Source organism: Mya arenaria, chromosome 2 (genome assembly GCF_026914265.1).
Source record: "Mya arenaria isolate MELC-2E11 chromosome 2, ASM2691426v1".
Classification (NCBI taxonomy): Eukaryota; Metazoa; Mollusca; class Bivalvia; order Myida; family Myidae; genus Mya; species Mya arenaria.
Window position 1 is genome coordinate 42,250,567 of NC_069123.1, and position 16,621 is coordinate 42,267,187.

General features: G+C 35.7%; 1 protein-coding gene across 1 annotated transcript; it reads left to right on the plus strand.

Annotated features, from left to right (window-relative positions):
* LOC128242891 (enoyl-CoA delta isomerase 1, mitochondrial-like) lies at positions 1 to 12,595 on the plus strand. The gene is made up of 8 exons (XM_052960305.1): positions 1 to 125; positions 6,535 to 6,670; positions 7,088 to 7,215; positions 9,225 to 9,371; positions 10,183 to 10,278; positions 10,687 to 10,706; positions 11,147 to 11,325; positions 12,263 to 12,595. The coding sequence occupies exons 2-8, from the start codon at positions 6,550 to 6,552 to the stop codon at positions 12,433 to 12,435; spliced, it is 864 nt and encodes a 287-aa protein (XP_052816265.1). The 5' UTR covers positions 1 to 125; positions 6,535 to 6,549; the 3' UTR covers positions 12,436 to 12,595.
* The last annotated feature ends 4,026 nt before the right edge of the window (positions 12,596 to 16,621 follow it).

Consider the following 16,621-nt stretch of genomic DNA (forward strand, 5'->3'; position numbering starts at 1 on the left):
TGAATAGAGTTGGTGAAAAATGTTGTCTGTTTCATAATCAAGCGTCTGTGTTACCAAGCGTCTCCACTTTGGCACTTCCTGTCAAATTCGACAGATAAAAACATAACTTTTGTCGAAGTAAACAGGTACAAAATCCTTTTCAGATGTGTTTGTCATTCACTGCAATTAGTTTGAAACTACTTAATGAACTAATTAGGTAGCTTACGATCGATCTAAAATGATTGAATATGATTTAGTACATCACATGATATGTGACTGTGTGTGTCTTCAAAAAGATCTGCTGAATAAGAACGCTTACTAAATTAACCCTTTATCAAAAGAGCTCTGGTCCGAAAATGCCGCCATTTTTCCACATGCTGGTGGTGTTAGTAGTTTATACTCTGGGTCCCGGCGTGAGCACATTGAAAGGTCCCAGAGTGACAGTTCAACCACTGCACACCTATCCTGGGCAGACTATCAACTTCTGTACATGCCAGATGCAGTGGTATAGTGCCAATGGTCATAAAAAGGATTTCATAACCAATAACAACAGAAGTGACCTGGTCCGCCTGGGAATCGAACCCAGATTGTCCAATTCACAGTCCAACGCTTTACGGATTGAGCTATCTGGGCGGACTTATCCACATACAGAATATTTTACATGATTTATAGTTGGGCTATTTAAAAAAAATGGTTAGAGAAGTTGAAAAATGGTCTAAATTTAAATCATCATTATATACAAGGCCTAGTTTTGATGAACAAACTTTGTAGTGTACAAAATTGGTTTTGTATCCGATAGAGAAAACAACTCATATTAACAATTTTATCAAACTTTTATTAAACTAAACATGGAATAAAAAGACACAATACATGAACACTTTTAATGTCAATTTTTCTTGAAATAACCTAAGTTAACATGTCTCCCAATTATTATTTTGGTAGCTCTTATGTCAGCATACATTAATAGAATGTTGAATTACTCAGTCACTCACAATTTCTGAAGAATTTGATTTTTTGTACTTTTTTTACCGATGAAATGTAATATTCAAAGGTATTTTTTATTTTATTTTCTATTTAAATTGTGCAATTAAATTAAAAAACCCAAACATTTTTGTAGAATTCAAACAATAACAAGTAACATTAACAAAGATATCATAGGAGGCATTATGATTTCACTTCATGCAACAAAAATAAAAACAGGAACAATATTTTAAGAAATTGTTACACTCCTGACATATGTAGATTACAACCATTAAATAGATTTCACTTAAAATTTCTCAGTATAAATTAAAAGACATGCAATTACAAAGTAATTGATAGCCAGTGAAACATTATAAAACAAATTTAGCATTGACACATTGCGATTTTACAGAATCTGAGAAAGTTTTTTCAAAACCATAAAAAAGAGTTACTGTTACTTAATTCTTGCTCAACTTGTAAAAAATTGCAAAACTCAATTGAAATAACAGTAAAGCACTACAACAGTAACACTTTTATTTCATTTAACTAATGGTATTAAGTGTAATTAACTAAATACAACTGTTCCGAATTATTACACTCCTGATGAAATATTTCAAGTTCCAAGTTACTATGTATTAAATTTCAATTTTAACCCAAAACTGAGACATAAGTGTTGGCAGTGATAGTTTTCTTAGTATATCATGCTAGGGATGGCCATGATATATCATTTGCATTTGATTAGGTGTACATCCCATTTAAGGTAGCTCATACATGCCATATTTTCTGGAGACCATTCAGGGGGATTTGTTCAAAAGGCTGAAAATTCGGGGGGATTTTGGTAGTATTCAGGGGGATTTTTTTAGCAGGTCTAAGTTGGCGAAATTTGAAAGTATTTTTAGACGCAAGTATGAAAAAATGTATTCACATATAGTTTGCTTTGAAAACCTCTTAACTTTTTCATTATACAGAATTATTTTATGTCATGATTTATCATATTCTTATGATACACTGTCATGTCATACTGTAATGCACTTGCAGAACAAAATAAGTCATTGGAAAAATATGTTTTTGAGACAATTAAATAAAATTTACCTTCCTCCAAAGTCTTTTAAAAAATTGTGCTTAATTCTATCAGCTTTGATGACTTTCAGACAATAAGAGAATAGAATAAATATTATTAATTTCTTCCTTCCAAAATAGTAATATTTCTTTGCCTTTGATAATTACTACAAATCAATTGATCACTTGTTGTAAAAGTTTCCTTTTGGCATTTCACCCTTGTGGAGTTGTTTCTTTACATTCAGTTTCACTCACATACTGTGGTTTCACTTTGTCATTTTTGCCTGATGTAAAATTAAAAAAAAAAAAAAAAAAAAAAAAAAAAAAATCCAGGGGATTTTTACCTCCCGCCAGGAGACCGGGGGATGGATCGAAATTCCGGGGGATTTTTCCCCCCGCCGGGGGATATGGCATGTATGGTAGCTAACTGCATTAATCTAATCTTAATATCTGAGCCATCCACTTTTAAGGCATGTTCATTAGAAAGTCATATTTCACAACATGATCATAAAAATATCTGTCCTAATTCATATATGATGATAAATATACCCGGTAATAATATAAATTTATTGCACATCTGCTGTTTAATATTTATATTACCTTTGCTACTTTAAGTCAGACTTACACTAATACAGTTGCACTGATGTGACATTCGCAACACTTTATATATTGTGGCCACAACTTAGTCAATTGTGTCACCAACTTTGTAACTTGAGGCCACAACTTAGTAACTTAATTGAGGCCGCAACTTATCAAAATGTGAAAACAATTTAGTTACTTGTGACCACAACTAAGTAACTACTATTAATTACTATGTTGTGGCCATGATTTAATAAATCATGGCCACAAGTTACGAAGTTGTACCCTCAAGTTACTAAGTTGTGGCCACAATATAAATAACGTGATCTCACCTCTGTGTTTCTGTAGAGACTTCTTCTTTCTGCATAAGTCAGACAGCTCTCTGTGGTTTGTAAAGTTACGAAGTTGTGCTCTCAAGTTACTAAGTTGTGGCCACAATATAAATAACGTGATCTCACCTCTGTGTTTCTGTAGAGACTTCTTCTTTCTGCATACTGTTGAATTATCAGCCACAAAATGATCCGGTACAAATTGAAAGTAATGGCTCATACAGATATGAATATAGTCCATACCCCAATTCTCACAGTCCCAGGTATAGTGTCAAAAGGACATTATCATACTGATAAGTCAGACAGCTCTCTGTGGTTTGTAAATTTGCCTGGGCTGCCTTTTTCGACACATTTATCTGCTGTTCTAGACTTCAATTTTGAACTTAGTAAATGGCGTTTAGGTACTAGTACATGACTTCCATTTACATGCATGGTGGCTTTTTTGTTGGGCATGATTCTTGAATGCAGCTTTCAAGGTGTACAGCTTATCTTCCCAAGCTGCTGGTTTTGACAGTGTACTTTTCAGTTGAGTATCTTTCCTCTTCTTGTATCTATTTAGACATGACATTCTTCTGGCCTGACTATTTTTCTTGTTTGCAGATGCCCACTTACTTTCGACATTTTTGTTCTCATACTTTTGGACGGCCAACTTTGCTTACTTCAAGTGTTTTCTCAACAACTTCATCTTTGTCAACCAATTTTGATCGTCTGTTAGAAGTTGCCTTTTCAATAAAAGCTTTATTGTCTTGGCCCAAGCTCTGGGGTTTTCTAAAAGATTCTTCATACATGTAACTTGGCAATTTTCTGATTTTTGCTTGCTTCTTGTGTTCTGTGTTTTCTTGTTTCTTTTTCATTTTTTTAAAACTTTACATTGTCATTTTTAAAATTTTCTCTGTATTTCCTAATTTTTTTCTTCTGATGTTCTTTTAATGACTTTCTTCCTTGTATTAAACTTTTCTTGTTTCTTAGTGCCCCTTTGAAACTTGGAAGGCTTACAATTAATTTGTCCCTTTTTCATATGATATTTTTTCTGTAAAAAAATAGTATTCACACTCAAAACCTATATTTGGTCAGGAGTATAACATTGAAGGACATGTCAATAGTCATGCTGGAAATTAAAGTCACATAGTTTTAAATGAATTAAATTATAGAACAGGGTCATCAGTTTGCCTCATTGTAGCCAAAAAATACCATTTGTTGATTGTCTGTCACTGCATGATTTTTCTATTAGTTGCATAGTAAATAAGTTGTTTTAAATTCAAACATTTTTGATAACATTTATAGGCATAAAATTGGTTAAAACTTACCTTATTTACATCAGATTGAAAATGTATCCTTCAACTCTCATTTGTAATCTTAGCATTTGTACAAATATACTGTTATACTTCTGAAAATGATGATATAATAATATGCCAAAAATTCACGAAAAAATGTTACACTCCTGACAGGCACGTATCATCTACATGCTCAGTAACCAACCACTATTTTCACTAATGATAATTTCTTACGATCACTCCATGACATAGACTTCCAGGAAACATCCTAATTAGTACATTTGTTAACTGTTCGCCAACACTGTGTTTCATTTTATACCAAATGTTACACTCCTGACATTTTTAGGCCAGCTTCTTTCTAGAAAGCTAAACATCAAAGAGTAATAACACACAAAAAATATTGTACACATGTAATAATGATATTTATCCTAAACATTTAATAAATTAGTTGTAAGTTATATGATAATTCATCCGAGGTATACTTAAAAAAGAGTTTTTTAAAGAAAAAAAAAATGTGGAAAAATTCCTAACACACATTATCAGTATCAGTAATATTTCATGCATAAATCATGGAATATAGCTTAAATTTTAATATAACCTTGAGGTCAACATATGTGTTTTTCTGGTTAATAAAGTTATTACATTGTCATTCGCCAATGTTGTTTACAGTAATGCTTTGAATTGAGTGCTTTTTGTAAAGTGTCACGTTTTTTGGTTACACTCCTGACAATTTTGGCCTGTTATTTGTGCATAACTTTTTTCCGCTGAAGCTAATTTAGTAAAACTTCCCAGACTTTTAGATGACACAGAAATACAAGATATGGGAAAGAAGAAATGATGATAATTTGTATATTATTCATTTTATTTAGAAAATACTCAAACTAGCCAATTTTTTTTAAATAGCCCAGTTGTGGAAATGGCAGAGATCTGAAAGCCTTCCACATGTAGTTAGCTCAGTTGGTTAGAGTGCCGTGCTTAAGTGTTCCCGCGGTCGTGGGTTGGAGCTCCACACTGGGCGCACTTTTCCCCCCAGGTTTATTTTACTGGTGGCAGCGGTAAACGGCAGGAGTGCCTCTGTCAGCCTTAAAGTGCCGTGCTTAAGTGTTCCCGCGGTCGTGGGTTGGAGCTCCACACTGGGCGCACTTTTCCCCCCAGGTTTATTTTACTGGTGGCAGCGGTAAACGGCAGGAGTGCCTCTGTCAGCCTTAAAGGGCCGTGCTTAAGTGTTCCCGCGGTCGTGGGTTGGAGCTCCACACTGGGCGCACTTTTCCCCCCAGGTTTATTTTACTGATGGCAGCGGTAAACGGCAGGAGTGCCTCTGTCAGCCTTAAAGGTTAATGGGGTAGGAGTGTAGTGTGTGTGGGTTAGAACCAGCCGCCTGGTTAGCTCAGTTGGTTAGAGCGCCCTGCTAGTGTTCCGGCAGTCGTGGGCTCGAGCCCCACACCGGGTGTATTTTTCCTCCCAGGTTTACTTTACTGGTGGCAGCGCCATTATTGTGATTCCAGCATATAAACTTACATCCAAATAACATACCTGAATAAAGATGAGCTCAAGCGTCGAATCTTGTAAAGGATGATGATGGATGTAAAAGTGATAGTCAGAACATTAATGTACGTCAGGTCTCAGTCTTCGTCGGTCAAAGTCTGTCTTTTTCCTATTAGCTGGTTCCCTACATAAGCTTCTATTAGACTGGTTATTTAAATATATTAAAATAGATAAAGTGACTGGTTCCCAGATCACTACACACTTGTAAAATGCAGTTCATCCTTTAATATCTTGATTTTATATATAGTAAAGCATGTTGAAAATTTTGAAAGCATAATAAAAGTTTAAAAACTCTAAAAGATCCAATATAGATGGCTTGTTTTATATGAATATTATATGTATGTATCTTGTATGTACAGTACATGTAAATGAAAAATACAAAACCAAAATGACACATGCTAGGGCATCAGATTCTCAAACCAGTACAAGAACAATTCAACCCTTAAAAAAGTCAAAAGGGCGCTTTGCTTTGTTTGTTTGAGAATTGAGATATTTTAAATTTTAACCTTTAGGCATTGAGTGGCTGTTTTCACATTCTTATGACCATGACCCAATTCACAAAAAGGTGTAAAAACACTGACCTTAATTTAATGTGTAATTATGAATTGATTTCTACAAAATAGGATGACCTTCATTTAGTTTAATTTCAAGTCTTTTTCATCAAAATTTCAATGTACACAAGTGTACTATAAAATGTTAAACCTAACTTCATGAAACATAATGAAATGTTAACATAATACTTTCCTCTATTTTCATTTTGTATTTTTTTTGAGTCGTCAGACTTACCCCAATGTATTTTGTGTGTTCAGTGAAACAAAGTCAAAATGCTGTGTGGAAGGAAACTGCTGCAGTCTCTGGCAAGTGTTCACAGAGCAGCTGCGGTGCTGCCACGATGTATGTCAACAGGAGGTGACCAACTGCTGGTGGACATGGACAGCAAAAGTGGTAAAACTTTGTTCTTCTTTTGAATGGTGAACAATCATTTTATTTACAAGAAAATCATTTCAACATTTAATATGAGTGATAATGGTCTTAAAAAGTAATTTCTAATACATGTAAATGACTTCATTTGAAGAGGATGACATTTCAAAGTTTTTAATATGGATAATGACCTTACTTTAAAAAAAATAATAGGAAGCATTTTAAGATCAATCTACTCTTTTGATCTTCTTGTATAAGAAATGAAAAAAGCTATTTCACCTTCTAATCATTGTCAACACTTTTATTATTATCACCATTAATTAAGTTTCACGTTCATTTCAAAATTTTGGTGCAGAATTTATCACCAAATTGTTGAAGGGCATTGATTTGGATTAAATAAAGTCTCTTTTTTCAATTACAATCTATATAATTGCTTTTCAGGTGTAGCAGTGGTTAAACTGAACAGACCGCCTGTAAACAGCTTCAACTTGGAGTTCATGACAGAAATCAATTTGTTACTGGAGAAATTAGAAACTGACAGGTCATGCAGAGGTCTGATTTTAACATCTGTGAGTATTTTAAAAATGTTCTGTTGACTGCATGTTCAAAAATCAAAGTACTTGTATAAGTTAAATATGCACAGCCAATTAATTTAAGAATGAAAGTGTTGCATTGATCATTATATTAAGAACATATTTACAATATTTTCTAACTTGCTAAGACTAATGTTTTTCACCAGACAAGAACCATGAAGATGACATGAAGTGAATTCTTAATGATTAAGAATGGGTGGAGAGAGTGTAGCGAACGAGTCCTTCTTTATTATTAAGAATTCATCCATGTCATCTAACTGATTTAGAAAACAACCTCATTGGCTGATACATTGTCAACGCAAAATCTGACACAGGGAGTGTGAATCGAATGATTAACAGTAGGCAGACCTTTTAACAAGTGCGAAAGTTGAAATTCTTAATGATTAAGTGTACTACTTAACGGTTGCCTTTCTACAATTTCATTGGCATAAAATGTACGTTGTATTCTAAATAATGTTAATGTTTAACAAATTGTAAAACTAATGTTATTTATTAATAAGTGCTGTTCTTAAAGAAGGCTGATGGTTTATTTCATTGACTGGAAATGTATGTCATAATCTAAATCATGTAAGTGGATAGTTTAATTTTCAATAATTAAGTAAATTTGTTTTAATAGTTTAATGTGACTGTCAGTGAAACATATTACCCAAAACACTGTTTATTTTCGGTCTTTTGTTTACTTTGACATGACACATAAAATGTTACAAAACATTCATGTTAAGTATATGAGCAAACTACGGTCATACAGCCATCTTGCAGCAACCCAAACTAAAGCAGTTTGCCAACCCGATCTACAGCAAACTGCAAGCCCAAACTACAGTCATAAGCCAGCCAAAGCTATAGCAAACTGCAAGCCAAAACTACAGCCATCTGCCAGTCCAAGCTACAGCCATCTGGTAGCCCAAACTATAGCTATCTTCCAGCCTTAACTACAGCCAAATGCCATCCCAAACTACAGCCATCTACTAGCCCAAACTACAGCTATCTGCCAGTCTAAACTTCAGCCGTCCATCTTCCCAAACTACAGCCATCTGCCAGACCAATCTACAGCCATATGCCAGCACAAACTGCACTTGTCTACCAGCCCAAACTATGGCCATCTGGCAATCCAATCTTTAGCCATATGCCAGCACAAACTGCACATGTCTACCAACCCAAACTACAGCCATCTGGCCGCCCAATCTACAGCAATCCACAAGCCAAAATGTCAGCCATCTGCCAGCCCAAACAAGAGCCATCTGGCAGCCCACACTACAACAATACGACAACCCAAACTTTAGCCATTTCTCAGTCCAATAAATAGCCATCTGCCAGTCCAAGCTACACACGTCTGCTAGCCCAAACTACTGCCATCTGCCGATCCAAACTACAGCAATCTGCCAGCCAAAGCAATGCCATCTGCCGCCCAAAACTACAGCAATCTGCCAGCCAAAGCAATGCCATCTGCCCCCCACAACGACAGCAATCTGCCAGCCAAAGCAATGCCATCTGCCGCCCACAACTACAGCAATCTGCCAGCCAAAGCAATGCTATCTGCCAGTCCAATAAACAGCCATCTGCCAGCCCAAACTAAATGTCTGCCAGCCCAAACTAAATGTCTGCCAGCCCAAACTACAGCCATCTGCTAGCCAAAACTACAGCCATCTGCCAGCCCAAACTACAGCCATCTGCCAGCCCCAAACTACAGCCATCTGCTAGCCTAAACTTCAGCCATCTGCCAGCCCAAGCTACAGCCATCTGCCGGCCCAAACTACAGCAATCTGCCAGCCAAAGCAATGCCATCTGCCGCCCCAAACTACAGCAATCTGCCAGCCAAAGCAATGCAATCTGCCAGTCCAATAAACAGCCATCTGCCAGCCCAAACTACACATGTCTACCGGCCAAAACTACAGCCATCCCTAAGCAATATCTTAATAATTCAAGATTGTTTTGATTCAAGATTGTTTTGTTAGATTTATGGTTAATTCATTATTTAACTTTTGCAGAGCAACAGTAAGATATTCAGTGCAGGACTGGATATTATGGAGATGTACAACCCACAGCCAGACCGCCTAGCAGAGTTTTGGAGGACACTCCAGCAGATGTGGATAAACCTATATGGCTCGCGCCTTGCAACAGTTGCAGCCATCAATGTATGTTTTATGGTTATCAATAGTTGTATTATATTTTAAAATTTAATTGAACTAATTGTACAGAATGGTTGAACAATTCATTGTATTTATGTAAAGCTTTGATAGAGATAATAGAGATAACTTTTAAGGATCTCAAAATGTTTGCATTTGTGACAGGTAAATGATTTGGCTAGCTCAGCTACTGCAGGTATCAGTTAACTTGAAAATAGCATTGCATGTCAGAAACTCATAAAGTGCACTGTGTCTCCTGTTCATTGAAAATGTGTAAATAACTAAATAATTGCATTAATTATTGCTTTTTGGTGTTGTCATTGGCGGTGATATGCAGTTCTTTTATGTTTGCCGTAAGAATAAAAGGTGTTCAAGATATTCAAATTAAACTCTGAGCAATAGTTGAGATAATACCCACATGCATAGCATTTTCATTTCCTATGAATCATGAAAAATATTCACATGAAACTTAAAATATTAGTTACAATACATGTATGTACATCATGACAAGGCCATAGGTCTGACTTCATCAGCTGTCAAATTATGCCCCTTGATAGTTTAAAAATTTCATTCAAAATCTTTAATAATGGTTAATGATTACTTAGTAATCATTCAAGAAAAAATGTGTTTACATGATACATCAAAACATATTACTAGTGACAATGTACTGTATATTCAAGCCCATAACTCTGGTCATTTATAATTATTATAAAAATAAAAAATAATTGAGTTATATCCCTCTTTTACTAAAAGTACCAGACAAATGTTGGCTTTGGCTCCTTGGGGCTTTTGTTATGAACATGTTTTGTGTGCATTTCAGGGTCACAGCCCTGCTGGTGGTTGTCTGATGGCCCTCTGCTGTGACTACAGGATAATGGCATCAGGATACACTATAGGCCTCAATGAGACACAACTGGTAGGTTTTCAATGGGTTTGCTTGCATTTAGTTTTTTTCCTAGCCTTGATGTTGTTGTCTTAAGTGGAGGCAGTGCGAAAATTGGAACTTTTTGCGATTGATATAACTCAAGACGGTTAAACTTGGTAGACGTTTTAGTACTGAGAATTACTCTGGGCAGAATATTTCTTGTCAAGGTCTCAAGTCTTATGCCTGTTCTTTGACCAAGAAAAACACGCTGCTTTTTAATATGTGACTTTTGTTGAGATTAAGATTAAAGAACAGGGAAAACACATTCTTTGAATGTAAGTGTTATGTTGGATTGATATTTTCACAGCAAACTTTTTAAGCTCTATATTTGCTTTCCAATTTGTGCATTTATAAGGTCCTTATACATGTAAGTCTCAAAGTTGTTTTAATTTGTTACAGGGAATCATTCCCCCATTCTGGTAAGTTGATAATTTGTCATTATTGAACTGACGTCCTGCTTAATGCAATATCATCAGTTGTTGACAAAAAGACAGATATATTTGAACAATATTATCTACTTTATATTATAATATTTATCCAAATGATACAAATACCAGCTGTTAACAACATGGATATCAACTTTAAGTTAAAAAACAAAAAAAACACTGATGAATGCATGAAGGCTTGTAAAATCAAAGCTCTTATAATATTTCATGATGAGATGTCCATAACTTTGCCCTCTCAACCTAAAGGTCAATGTAGTCAATGGAGCCAATAATAATAAACAGTTAAATTTCAATAACTTATGAATAAACTCAATGGTTGATGATAAGAACTGATGTAGCTTTTTGCAAAATCTTAGGTTAAAAAACCTAAACTTGTTTGTGTAATTTAATATATAAGTTGTACTTCCATGCAGGTTTGTGGACTCCATGATCAATGCAACTGGTATGCGTCAGGCAGAGATTTGTTGTGAGAAGGGCCTCATGGTTACATCTGAAGAGGCAGAGAAAATTGGCCTTGTAGATACTGTCGTGCCACAGCAGGCTATAATTGAAAATGCCCAGACTGAAATGCAGAGCTGGCTCAAAGTACCAGGTATTTTTTTTTATTTGTTTAATAATTCTATTGAATGTTTTGATATTATAAAAAGGACTTTATGTTTTCACTTTATTTCACATTTTTAGCATATCTGTTATCACTTAATTTCACATTTTTAGCATATCTCTAAAAAAAGAAGAGGCTATCAGGCATTGGCATTGTTTCCAACAGTGTCCTCATGCAAAAACTTGAACCTTGGTCATAACTTTAACAACATTTAATATATTCACATGAAACTTGGAACTCATGTGGCCATTGATAATTCAAAGATGTTTTCCAAGGCCTATTACTGTTTTTATACTGTATGGGTATACCCCTTATTGATGAAAGAAAAATCAGACAAGCATTGGCATCTTGTTGCAGTGCTGTTGTGTCATAAACAAGTTAATTACTTACTGCTTTAATGTGAAGATACTGAAATATAAAAGGCTTATCCATACTACATGTTATTTGCTAAGATGTTGACATCATGAGGAGAAATATGTATGATTTAAGGGATTGAGCCCGGCTTTAAAAAGGCAAGGTTCTGCAGAAAAGAGACAGTGTCTTTTAGGTGAAAAGGGCACTGATAAACTTAGGAATTATGTTTAAGTGAAGTAAGAGGTTTTAATAGCCAAATATGTAACTTTTGTATATTTTAACCCAAATTAGATCAGGTCGGAATGGTGCCCATACTAGTCTCCATGAGGGCAGAAGAGTGCTTTCAAAAAGGACTTATTTCTCTTTAGCTATACCCTAGATAACAAAAGTATATGGTAGCATCAAATGTTAGAATATGTATTCTTTTGAAATTGATAAAACCATATCTGGTTGTTGTTGTTTGCACAACAAAATAAATGCAAGTCAGTATATTAACCATTCTTAGTATACCTATTATTGTGCATGCAAACTTATCACTCTGACAGAATATGGTATGCCACGTTATTTTCTTCAGATTTCGCTCGACAGCTTACAAAGAAACAGATTCGCCAGCCAACTTTGGACAAACTACTGTCAAGAAGAGATGAAGACATTCAGCATTTTGTGCAGTTTATTACAAAAGACTCAGTTCAGAAAGCTCTGGGATTTTACTTGGAACAACTTAAGAATAAGCAAAAAAAGAAATAGATGATTAAATTTTTGCTACTGTAGTTCTGTCGTAAGACAGTTGATGATGTATATATATTTGTTAATCAGTTCTTTTAGATAAAATATGGAACTCTGAAGTGTAGTCTGTTTTGCTGTTACTGAGGAGTCCCATGAAGCTGAAAATAAAATGTTTGATTTATTGTGTTTTGCCTGTAATGAAATCACACTGAGTGCTCGATGAGCGCTTATAACCTGGTTTCCTGATGTAGTTTCTGCCATCATCGTTGCCCCCGCCCCCGAAACCGTTGCCCCCGCCCCCGAAACCGTGTATTTGTACAAAACCTCTGTTTATTAACCAGGTTTTCACATAGTGAAACCTGGTTATTAGAATGATGAACGTCGTTGTTCGGGCGGGCGGTTTCAGTTGTTGTAAAAGTAAGGGGACTTTTTACAGTACCCGACGATATGTCCCTTAATGACATATGACACGTGTTTGGTGTATTGTCATCATATTCACACTTCTGGCATTAGGGGCCAGTCGTTGTAAAAACAAAACAAACGAACTTTATAAACAAAAGCAGTGTTGTAGGCAAAAGGTTTTTAATTTTCTTTAATGAGAATTAGTATCATTACTCTTTTTTCCGAATATTCGAAGACCGATTTTGACATTCGAATACCAAACGTTTGATCGAATATTCGTTTGCATCCCTACTTTCAATAGACTGCATTTGAGGTCCCTAGGGTCAAGTTCACTGTTACTAAAAATAGAAGAACGGACACAGACTGAAGTTTTTCTGTCAATCATTAAAAACCCTTTTTCGTCGCATTGCGGCGTTTCTTGTTGATCTTAATCTGATTAGTTTTATATGCAGAAAATGAACAAAAGATGTCAAACTGGCTGGTTTCTGTTTTTGAAAGGTGTGGCAACATGTTCCACTTTGACGTGCATCATCTTTTCACCCACACAGTTCAGCAACAGAAACCGACCAAGCATCATTCACTAAAATATTCAATGTGGCATATAGAATGGTATGATTTTGCATTAAAAACATCTCTTCTAGGTAAGTAAATAGCTATTAATAATTACATATTTAACCAAAAATATTCCTACTTTTCCTACTTTTTTGTAAAAAATATTCCTACTATTTCCTTCTGTTAGAGCAGCATTCCGTGGTCTGACCGTCAGCCCTCTCTACCTTAAAGGTCAAGGTACTTGGAGGTCAGTAGAGGTCAATAGTGATATTATATTAAGATTATCTTGTACCTGCTGTCACTATCGGATTCCGATAAAACCTCGCCAAATTACGACGTTGCTATCAAGAAGATGCGATGGGCACAGCATTAGTGCTCTCCTTTAAATGGTCATGGTCGCACTTCCATAGCAATACTTGGTGTCCGAGTCATTCGTTTGCTTCTACTAATAGGAACCATATCTGTTTCGGTCATTCTCATTCATTAGGGGTTTGATAATGATCAATCTAATCTGTAGTACGCATTGCGTCTTCACTGGTGAACGAGAATGGTTTCGGTTTGCAAATGCGAAGTTTAACAGCAAGCTAAACCTGACGTCCGCGTATTTGTCATTCGAAATTCTGAAAACACGCCATATATGATTTGTTTTAACAATCCACTAGGTACATTAATGTTGTTCTTTGGCGACACTCTTGTGCGTGCGCTTGGGGAAGCATTACAAGGTCTTGGGATGCGTTGAATCCATTGTTGGCAACGTACAACGCAAAGTCACGAACTGTCCATTGCCTAACTCTTGAAAAAAGAATCTCGCTTCAATTCCAAAAAGATTGATTTTGGAATCATCCTTTAGTCGTATTTTTTTTTTTTTTATCAAAAGGCCTTTTCAAGGCTGAATTGCAAACAACACTCGACATGATTATTACCTACAGTATGGGTTCATAACCTACCTGCTAGATATTTCTTCGCCAATAAGAGTATATCTGAACAGAAGAATATCGAATAGCCAGTCTTTCAAGAAAATGGAGGGTCATTTGTCTTGACTGTCGAGGACGTTTACGACACAAAGTATCCTTTAATGCTACAATGCGATGCTTCTAGTCAACTCCACCCAGCACGAGCACGGGCACTACCAAACGCGGACAGGAGCATAAAGGCGCATACGTTAATACATAGGGAAATTGCGAACGCTGAATTTAGTGAATTAATAACGCAACTGCTCAAACCAAGGTTCCCTACCCATGACAGCACTAGAACAGAACCGGTTTGGGCATTTTCGGACGAGCACATACGCAAGAACTTTGTGTGAGGGTGATCGGGCGTGGACTAAACCCGGTGATCTTATTACGTCCCAGGTAAAACAAGGATACTCTACTCTCGATAATCAATTAATTATTTCCGATTGTTCGATTCCGCTTGTTTCATTCCGCTGCATTCCATTCCGCTTGTTCCATTCCGCTGCATTTCATTCCGCTTGTTCTATTGCGTTGCATTCATTCCGCTCGTCCATTCCGCTAAGTTCATTCCGCATGTTCCATTCCGCTGCATATTAATTCCGCTTGTTTCATTCCGCTTATTTCATTCCGCTTATTTCATTCCGCTTAATTCTTTCCGCTTACGAGCTTTGGCTAGAATGAAGTTTTAAGCTCGGTCGAATCACGATCTAATTTTAAAATAACGCGCTATAGCATTTTAGCACAAAGCGTATTAGACTTGTCATATTGGATATAGTAAGATAACAAATGCAATTCAATCATATTAATTGAAATAACCATCCATTCATTGTCAACATAAATAGCAGGGTAATCAAATGATGTTTCCCAAATCAGCAAATGGAATTCATCCATAGAACAATGTTTTCACTTACAAGGAATAACGATTTCCTTAAATGTGCCTAGAAATAGCAAAATTAAATGTTATTTTAATCAGTTAAGCGCACAACTGACATTATTACAATGACAAGACAGTTTTCGAACAACGACATGAAAAACAAGAGTTTAAAATTATTAATACGCAGACTAGAAGTTTGAGCCTTTTGCCCGTGTGAGTGTCAGTGTGTGTTTGAGGGCGGGCGAGCGTGCCCGAATGGGTATGTAAAGTTTGACCGCACGGGTGCAGAAGTCACTCGTGGTAGCACTGCCGATGATGGTGTTGCTGTTGTTGTCGTTTTAGTAGTAATTTTTTCGTTTATTTTCACAAAAAAATAATTTACATCAAATAAATCGTAATACAGTAAGTCATCCATTTTGTTTCAATCGCTTTGTGTTTACGAAATTAGGTTATACAAAGTTGTTAAGATTTCAAGTATAGGGTATTTATTCTCATTATGAAAAATAACAAACTCGATGAACTTGATATGTATAGAATTATATATGAACAATGTAATTAGAACGTACCAGGGTTTACTAATTTTCCGCCTAGCATGAAACGTACCTCTTTGACAAAAATATAAAAATCATTGTTCAGAATATCGATAAACGCAATTACCACCATTAACCTACATGTACATATCATTAATAGAGTTGCAGTCTCCTAGGTTATTGTAAGGCATTCTTTCTTATTCCACACGACGTTATTGAACGTTGAAATAAATTTTAGTCAGACTAATGTCTCGTATTTCACACGATGTCTTGTATCGTGATAGATTAATATTCCGCGTAGCAGGAATCATAATGTTTCACAAAATTATTAAATCATTATTCGGAACATCGATAAACGCATTTGACACCATTGGCGAACATGTAAACCATTGAGAGATGTTGCAGTCTCAAAAATTATTGGACATGGTCAGGCTAATGTCTTGTATACCACACGATGTAGAAGGTTATCTAACATTGACATAAATGTTGGTATGGCTAATGTCTTGTATACCACACGATGTAGAAGGTTATCTAACATTGACATAAATGTTGGTATGGCTAATGTCTTGTATACCACACGATGTAGAAGGTTATCTAACATTGACATAAATGTTGGTATGGCTAATGACTTGTATACCACACGATGTAGAAGGTTATCTAACATTGACATAAATGTTGGTATGGCTAATGTCTTGTATACCACACGATGTAGAAGGTGATTTAACATTGACATAAATGTTGGTATGGCTAATGACTTGTATACCACACGATGTAGAAGGTTATCTAACATTGACATAAATGTTGGTATGGCTAATGTCTTGTATACCACACGATGTAGAAGGTTATCTAACATTGACATTAATGTTGGTATGGCTAATGTCTTGTATACCACACGA